This window comes from Petaurus breviceps, unplaced genomic scaffold, assembly GCF_028583685.1.
Source record: "Petaurus breviceps papuanus isolate PSGF00001 unplaced genomic scaffold, PetGlider_PUasm1.0 91023, whole genome shotgun sequence".
In the NCBI taxonomy this organism is placed as follows: domain Eukaryota; kingdom Metazoa; phylum Chordata; class Mammalia; order Diprotodontia; family Petauridae; genus Petaurus; species Petaurus breviceps.
Genome location: NW_027187398.1, coordinates 8,074,375 through 8,082,653, shown reverse-complemented (window position 1 = coordinate 8,082,653; position 8,279 = coordinate 8,074,375). Strand labels below are relative to the sequence as shown.

At 55.3% G+C, this 8,279-nt stretch overlaps 1 protein-coding gene across 3 annotated transcripts; it reads right to left on the bottom strand.

Annotated features, from left to right (window-relative positions):
* Window positions 1–204: 204 nt before the first annotated feature.
* On the bottom strand, window positions 205–2,851 carry EFNA3 (ephrin A3). Of its 3 annotated transcripts, none has more exons than XM_069078217.1 (4): window positions 2,473–2,851; window positions 1,880–1,945; window positions 1,605–1,682; window positions 205–1,366 (listed from the first exon to the last, which is right to left on the bottom strand). In XM_069078217.1, the coding sequence occupies exons 1-4, from the start codon at window positions 2,834–2,836 to the stop codon at window positions 1,236–1,238; spliced, it is 639 nt and encodes a 212-aa protein (XP_068934318.1). In that variant the 5' UTR covers window positions 2,837–2,851; the 3' UTR covers window positions 205–1,235. The 3 variants fall into 3 exon arrangements, with proteins under 3 accessions (XP_068934318.1, XP_068934319.1, XP_068934320.1); XM_069078218.1 differs by having other exon boundaries at window positions 205–480; XM_069078219.1 differs by lacking the exon at window positions 1,605–1,682.
* Between the last annotated feature and the right edge of the window lie 5,428 nt (window positions 2,852–8,279).

Genomic DNA, 8,279 nt, shown 5'->3' with positions numbered 1-8,279 from the left:
CAATTGCCCATATCTGTGTCTCTCCCAGTGCTCAGCACAGGACCCTACAATCTCCCCCTCCTTGGAAGATGCTTAATCAGCAGTGCTGGGTAGTTGCTCAAATGGTTCTCTATCATTTCCTTAGTTTCCTTCTCTCTCATATACACTGACACTAAAGCAAGTGTACATGTACACACACACATACACACACACACAGAAACTGTGTTGTTTTTATCTGGAGTTTATTTTTTTTAGACTAAGAGCAGAGTATGAAAGTCACAGCCAAAGCACTTGAAAAAGGTCCTGGAGGAGGGGGGGTGGGGCAGGTGGGGAGTAGGAAGGTTTAAAGGTTGGGTCCCGGTCTCTGGGGGGGTTGTTGTTGTCTTTCGGTCTCCAAAAGTGTCTGTGCGTTGCATAGGTCGTGTCTTCACAGAAGACAAACGAGGGGCCAGGGGTGGCTCCCAGGGTAGGGGCCGGGCCTGGTAGGGAAGGGGTCCAAAGCTGGAGGGGAAGGTTAAAGAAGGGACCAGGGGATTAGGAAGGGAAAGGGACTCTGTCTGTCTGTACATTATATATAGAGATATAGAGACTGTACATGCCCACCTGCCACCCGAGCCACCCTTGTTCATTTGCCCTCACCCCTCCCCCACCCCCCCAGGGTGACTACTTGTAAACTTGGACTCCATCCAAACCACAATCCTGGGATGAGGTGGGATAGGGTGGGGGCAGAGGAGGGGAACGTGCTTATTGCTGTAAACAGGGGGAGGGGGCAGCAGGAAGTGCCCACCCCCTCACCCACCTTGTCCCCTCCCCCTGGAAGGGGGCCTGGCTCTGCCCCTGGAGAGGAGGGACAGATTTGTCTCTCAGACTCCAAATTGCTCTTTCTGGAACTTAGCTGGGGTCTCTCTTGGAGGAAAGAAGGAAAGGGCACCAGGGGGCAGGGTGGAGGGCACCAAGAGGAGGCAGGAAGTTGGGCACTGCCCAAAACCCCCCTTTCCCTCCCCCCAATTTGGTACCAAAAATCTCCAGAGCCACAAGGCAGGACCCAGGCCAACCTGGGGTTCCTGCTAACAGGATGCCTGGTAGAGTTAGAGTGCCCAGCCCTTAGTGTGGCACAGGGGAGGGGTGGGCATAGCCATCATAGGGTCTACCCCACATCCATCCAGGGAAGCAAGTTCCCTCCAGAAAGGTGATGGTGGTTTGGCTGCTCCTTCCACCAGCCCTGCCCTCCACCTCTCCCTGCTCTGGGAGCAGAGCTAGGAGGCCAAGAGCGTCATGAGGAAAAAGGCGATGGCCACAGCAAGGGGCAGGTGTTCCCGCTTTGGGCTGGTCCCACTGATGCTCTTCTCCAGCTTGGGCACCTGGGGATTCTCTCCCTCAAAGTCCTCTGTGGATAAACATACAGATGAGGACTGGGCCTGGGGGAGAGCAGGGGGACGCGGCAGCGGGGTAGCAGCAGAGCAAGGGATATGCCCACCCACAGGTAATGGGGAGGAAGGGGGTCTATACCCTTTGTCGGGCAGGGCGGAATGGGCACATGCAAAGGTGAGCCAGAAGGGAAGGCACCAGTGAGGGTGGGGCTGCAGTTCCAGCAGTGGCCACCAGAGGGCGCTGCGCAGACTCACCCAGCACGTTGATCTTCACATTGGGGCCCATGGTGAACTGGGGGAGGGTGGGGATCGGCTTCTCCCCGGAGTGCGATGCTGCGGGGTGGGGTGGGGAATGGGGAAGAGAGGAGGGGAGCTCGTCAGGGCCAGGACCCCCTTCCCCTCCGCTACAGCTGGGGGATAAACTCCTCCCCAGTGCTGCCTCTGCCCCCACCCCCAGGAAGCTGGGGGGTGCCCCAAAGCGGGGGAGCCGGGGATTGGGAGATGGCTGATAATGGAAAAGGGATACTCACTGGAGGCACAGCAGACGAACACCTTCATCTTCAGACACTTCCAGTGCAGGTTGTGGGTGGGCGTTGCTGAGGGAGGAGACAGACTGAACTAGACTCCAGGACTCCTAGGCTAGAAAATCCGCCCTCCTCCCAGGCCTCCTCTAGCCAAATAAACCTTTCCTATTGGTCCCCTAGTCTCTTAGGTGATATTGAACACAACTGTCACCTGCTGACCCACACCAGACAGATCTGAAGATACCCCCTAACCTGACCCCACTGTACTCACATTTATACCCTTGGTCCCTCCCTACCCCCAGCTCCTGGCTTGTCGTTCACAGCGCTATGCGGCCCCTTCCCGATATCCCATCCCATCCAAGAGCAATTATCACTGATAGTGACAGCCTCCAACTTCTCCATCCGAGGCTGTCTAGGACATGGACTCTGACCAAGGACCTTTTCCAATACCTGGTCCTTGGGTGGTCATTCATAGATAGTGTAGCCTCGGGGCCCCGCTCTCAAACTATAACTTATAGAAAACTGCTACTCTGAGGCCCCGCCCTCTCCGTCTTCCCATGCCCCGCCCCGTCCCATCCACTCTTGGGCCTGTCACTCACAGATGTAGTAGTATTCGTGGCCTGCGTGGAATTCATAGCCCAGTGAGAAGGCGCTATAGCGCTGGAACTTCTCTGAGAACTTGATGGGGCTGTGGGGAGCGTGGGGTCGGTTGCATTCCCAGCGCTTAAAACCCTGGCTGGCATTGCAGGTTCGGTAGCCGCTTCGGCTCACCATGTACAGCACATACTGTTCCGCCCCGCCTCCGGGTCCCGGGCCTGCTCCCGGCCCTGAGCCTGAGCTGTTGTAGTGTGGGCAGTAGATGTCCAGGTAATCGTTCACATTCACCTGGACTGTGTAACCATCTCGCCGCAGGCTGCAGGGCGAAGGGAGGTAATCAGAACCCAAGACCGGCCCTCCTCTCATTTACTGCCTCACCTTTACTGCTTCCCAAGTAGTCCACCCTCCCTCTCCTTGAATCCCTCATTATTTCTACTACCCTTCTACAATATTCTCCTCATTCCTTTTCCCTTTCCCTCAGCAGTCATCAGCCCCTTCCCATTCCCACAGTGTTCCCACAGTCCCATCCATCTCTCCAGTAGGCTTTCCACCCTAACCATTTTCCCTCAGTATCCCTTCAGTATCCTTTCTCATCCTCTCCCTTTCACCAGTATTCCCCTCCCCTCTCCTCCAGTGCTCTTAACTCTTGCTCCCTCCCATACCTTTCTTCCCTTTCCCTCAGTGTTCCCCAGACTCTCCCCTAAAATTAACCAGCCCCTGTCCATCTCCCCCAGAATCTTTTTCATCCCACCTTTCCCCTGCTGTCCCAGTTTCTCCCCCTTCTACTGTGTCCTCAGCCCTCCCCTCTATTCCAGGATCGTCTTAACCCTGCTCATCTCCCCAGTATTGTCCTAGTCCCTTCCTTTCCACATGAGTTCCTCATCCTCTGCCCCTCTTCCTTTAGTATCCCCTAATTCCTTCTCTAGTGCATCCCAGCCCCCGTGCATATTCCCAGTGTTTTCTTAGCCCCATCCTTCTCCCTTAATGTCCTTCAGACTCTCTTTCCTGTATCCTTTCCCTGCCCCTCCCCCAATATCCTCCCCACTCTTCTTTCTTCCCTGTCCAGTTTCTCTCCCTTAGTGTCCTCCCCATTCCCTGCCCCTCTCCTCAGTGTCTTCCTACCACATCTTCCCTGGTGTCTTCCCCCCTCATACCTACCCCCCACTCTCTACCTTTCCCTAATGTCTTTCTAGCTTTCCTTCCTTAGGATCCCTGCAACTTCTCACCCTCTCCTCCCAGCCCCAGCTTTTCTTCAGCTTCAATTTCTCTTCTTCGGTCCCTGCAATGGGACTCAAGCCACTTTCCCCAGTAATTAGGACCATATATTCCCGCCCCTCTTCTCTCTATGTTCATTCATTCACTTCCAGCCTACAGACACCACCTGGGGGCAGCAGAGGCTCAGGCAATCTAAGCCCTGCCCACTAAAGGGAGTATGAGCAAAGGGGAAAACATGTGCGTTGGTTACCATGGCAATGGAGCAGGCCCGGGCGACTCCCAGGCCAGTCAGGAGTGCCCATCCCCCACAGTACACCTGAGGGACCTGGGAGAGTTTAACAGGGAACGGTGAAGTTCCCCACCATGCCACTCTGAAGGACACCTTCCCACCCAGCACACCTTTCACACTTGCCACCTCCTGGTGTATCTGATCGAACCTGTCCTCAAACATACACGCATAAGCCTCATGCACGCACATGTATTAGTCCTAGGGCAGATACACAAATATGCTCAGCATCCAGTGTTTGCCCCACCAGATGCCTGTATGTAAACTAAGTCCTACGTGTGCTATGTAGATGTACCTGATATGTTGACAGTCCCAGCTTCCATTCACTGGCCCTATCTCCACCCCTACCCTCTTGCTAGTTCACACATACTCTCAGATAGATCCTGCCCCATTTTCCCTCATCTCCCTGTCTGGTGTCTTTTCTCACACCCCTGTGTCCCACAAAGGGATTTATTACCTTGACTTTGAGCACCAAACAGCCCAAGGGATGGATCTTACTTAGCATCATACTAAACTACCAAAGCTCTTATTTCACACCCTACTTCCCCTCCCAACCTGGGCACAACTGCCCATCTATCAATGGCACCAAGCAGAAAAATATGTAAGGGGCTCAACACCCATATGAAAGAGGCTTGGCCTCCTTTCTAAAAGGTCAAAGAATCATAGGATGATAGATTTAGAATTGTAGGAGATTTCTAAAATCATCTGGTCCAAACCTCCTATTTTACAGAGAAGGAAACTGAGACCTATAGAAATTAAATGACTTGCCCAAGGTCACACAGAGAGTAAGGAGCACAGCCCTAATCCACTGTAACATGGTGAATACTGGGGACCCCAGCCCCTTCATCCTTTATTGTTGGAGATGCTGCCTGCCTGTCTCATTGATGCCATCAAATTCGGGTTTTATGCTCTTTTCTGCAGTGAATGGATGGGGTAACTAGATAGAGAAAGTAACAGAGGTTATATTTCACTTTACCCCTTGGAGAAAATTCTCTTTTCTGGGGTGAGGGGTAGCAAGGAGGTTAAGGAAAGTACCAACTTATTCGGGAACCTCAGTCCCTGGGAACACCCTGGGAACAAGGACTGTATCCCCCAAACATCACTAAGCAGTTCCTGGTCCCACAAATATTAATTAGTAGCTATTAGGGTAACAAGCTTGGAAGGCTCAGCATAGGGTAGCACAAAGGGTCCCACTCCTCCTTGCCCTACTTCTCTAGCTTTTCTGCCCCCTTTCCACCCACCCTCGAGAACCCTTTTTTCCAGGGCTGAGGTATCCTGCCAGTTGGAATGCACACAACGTTAGGGGCACCCCTTGTGAGAAAAAGGCACTACCCCCATTGAGTCATCAAGTATGCCACCCTTTCCACTTGGTTCCCACGGGGGTGATGGGTCACTCAGGCCCCTCCCTGGCCCAGGTACCTGGGTGGGCAGGAGCTCTGGCCTGGGGCACTGGGAGCAGGCAAACGGGTTTGACTGGGCCAGGCTTTCAGCCTCCGCCCAAGGGCCCTCTCCACCCCCAACCCCAAAGATTCCCTCTACTCTCTCAGAGTTGAAGAGACATTGAGAATTTGGGGGGTAGTGTGCCAGCACTACCCCCTCACTAGGTCTCGTGCCAATTTCATCCTCGTAGCTACACTGGGGCCTCTGTCTTCTGGCCCCGCCCAGTGCCTACATACCCACCCCAAATGAACTCCACCCAATTACTCCACCCCCCACCCCCACCTCATTCCAGCAAGGATCACACTCCTCAGGTGCCTCAGCTTAATTAGTAGAGCTGGCAATGGGAGCCTTATAAAAGGGAAGCCGGGCGGCAGCTGTTACCTACACAGAATGGGGCAGAATGTTCAAAGTATTCCCTAAATTCCCTCTCCCCCCATCCCCACCATGTGGGGAATGGACACTCGCCCCATCACAGTCTCCCCCTCAAAGGTTTGTGCCCAACTGGCATCTGGTGGGGGAGGGGCTGGGTGCCCGGCTTCCCCTACCGCTACTCCAGGGAGGCGTAGGGTTGAATTCAGCACTTTAATTGAAACTGTCATTCCTACTCTCTTCCCAGCGTTGTGGGGAGGAGAACTGCCTTGATTACCCCCTCCCAGTTCCCAAGGAAGCTAAAGTAAGGCCTCAAGGGAGCGCAGTGTGTAGGCTGGGAACTGGGACCCAGACCCGTGCTCCTTAGAACCTATTGTCTTTATTCTATTTCTTCTCTTTCCTCTAGGTACACCGAGAGCCGAAATGTTGGGCTCCCCTACCCCAGTACCTCTCGCCTACCCCGCTCTGATCAAGGCTAAGCGCACCTCCACCTGGTTATATTGCCCCCTCACCCCATTATTTCAGCAACACAGATCTCTGGCTATATCCGGAGTTCGCTTTTTTCTTTCTACTTTCCTCCTTTTTATCACTACTCCATCATCACCTTCTATCCCTTTAGTTACAGCTCTAACTAGCTTGTGGACCACTCCCTCTATCGCCTGCCCAACCCTATTGCCCCCACCATCTCCAGAATACTGACCCCTTAGCAGACCTGGGAGAGGGACTCAGGCGTTCTGGCTTTCAAGCTATGGTCCCGCCCTCCCACTAACGCACCCCAAGAGGACAGTGGCAGGGTGGCTTGGGTCTCTCCCCCAGGGGCAATTAGGGATGCACAAACAGGGCATCTAACGAGCCAAGGCTGGGCTGCGAGGGGGGAGAGAGACCAAGGGGATCCCTGAGGACTTGTTAAATTCCCCACACGCCCCCACCATAATAGCAAAGAGCAACTCCGGGGTGCAAAGGGGAGGAGTTGAGAAATAGGGCGACTAAGAAGAGAGAGAGAAGGAAGACCCAAATCTCGCTCTCCTCTCGCCTCCCTACCCCGGCGTTAGGCATTGAAGCTCCGGTTCCGTTGCGCGCTCCCGCTGCAGCGCTTTCAGTTTTTCCATACAGCAGGTAGAGGCTTGGGCCACGTGCGCGCGACGTGGGGGTCTGCGCGTCCTCCCGGGTGGGAGAAGAGAGGGGGCGAGAGCGCTCCCTCGAGCGCGCGTGCACGTTTAGGCGCCCTCCTATCCAACCCACCCCACCCTGGGTCGTCCCAAGATCCCCTCCGAAGCATCCCAACAGTAAGGCCCTAGGGCCCCGGGAAACCATGAAGAACCTCTTCCCTGCAAAGGCTGGCCCCCTCCCATCCCCACGGCGCCGGGTCTATGCCCCGGACTTCCCCCTACCCCGACTGGGGGCGGAGAATGAGCACCGCCCGCCCCCCCCCGCCCCCTCCTCCCTGCGACAGCAGCGGCGGCGGCGAAGGTTTATTGATCTGCAGCGGCGGAGAGGAGCAGAGAGACACACAGAGACTGAAGCAGAGAGTCAGAGACAGAGAGACAGGAACAGAAGCAAAGACAGTGTGGCACACAGATAGAAGCTGCCAGGAACGTAGGAAACGAAGACCGAGCGAGGTAGAGACTCTCAAAGACAGAGAATAGAGGCAGAAATCGGAATAGCGACTTAGCAAAGGTAGAGAGAGACTGAAAGCAAGGTAGAGATAAAGAGACAAGCAGGGTGTGAGATACTAATAAGACACAGACCAAGAAATTGGCTGGGGGGATGGGGGGTGGGAGAGGGAGGGTTAGCCAAGAGACCAGACCTACACATACACAAGGATATGAGAGACAGAAACAGACCCAGAGAACCCCAGACAAGTACTCTGCCAAGCTCCTCAATTCCTGGACTGATTGTAGCCTACAATCCAGGTCCCTTCTATTTCCTTCTCTACCCCCACCTCCATATCCTTCTTAGCTTTACACATAGCCCTCCCACTTTGGCCACAGTCTGCCCAGCAGGTGCAGCCTCTCCACACTGTGTCCCCCACTAAGAGGCCCCGCTATAGATTTGGACCTGTAAACCTGTGCCTCTTTGCCCCCTGGCTGCCCACCCCCAGCGTGACCTCATTAGGTGATAGACCCTCAACTGGGGGAGGGGGGGTGTTAAGGGGGGATGGATATAAAGACCCTTCCCACGTGACCTCTAAGGGGCGGGTTAGCAAGGGCCCTCCCCACGTGACCCCCAAGGGGGCCAGAGACCCTTCCCACGTGATCTGGGGGTGGCAAATAGAGCCCCTCCCCACGTGACCCCGGGTGGGGGGAGGTGGAAGCCTGTGGCTCAGTAAGGCCCCGCCCCCAAGCTCTCCCGCTCCCCGCCCCCAGCTCCCCGGCCCTCTCTTCTCCCGGCTCCGGAGCACGTCGCTCTCACGATTTATGGGGCCGCGGCTGCCGCAGTGAGGGAGCCGGGGAGCCCGGGCGCAGCGGCAACAAAGGCCGAGGGAAGCAAGGGGGGGGG

Coding starts and splice junctions, on each gene's coding strand:
- EFNA3 (XM_069078217.1), bottom strand. CDS start 2,836: ATGAGAGGAGGGCCGGTCTTGGGTTCTGATTACCTCCCTTCGCCCTGC. Junction 1,946..2,472: donor CCACGAATACTACTACATCT/GTGAGTGACAGG, acceptor CTCCTCCCTCAG/CAACGCCCACCCACAACCTG. Junction 1,683..1,879: donor GTTCGTCTGCTGTGCCTCCA/GTGAGTATCCCT, acceptor CCCACCCCGCAG/CATCGCACTCCGGGGAGAAG.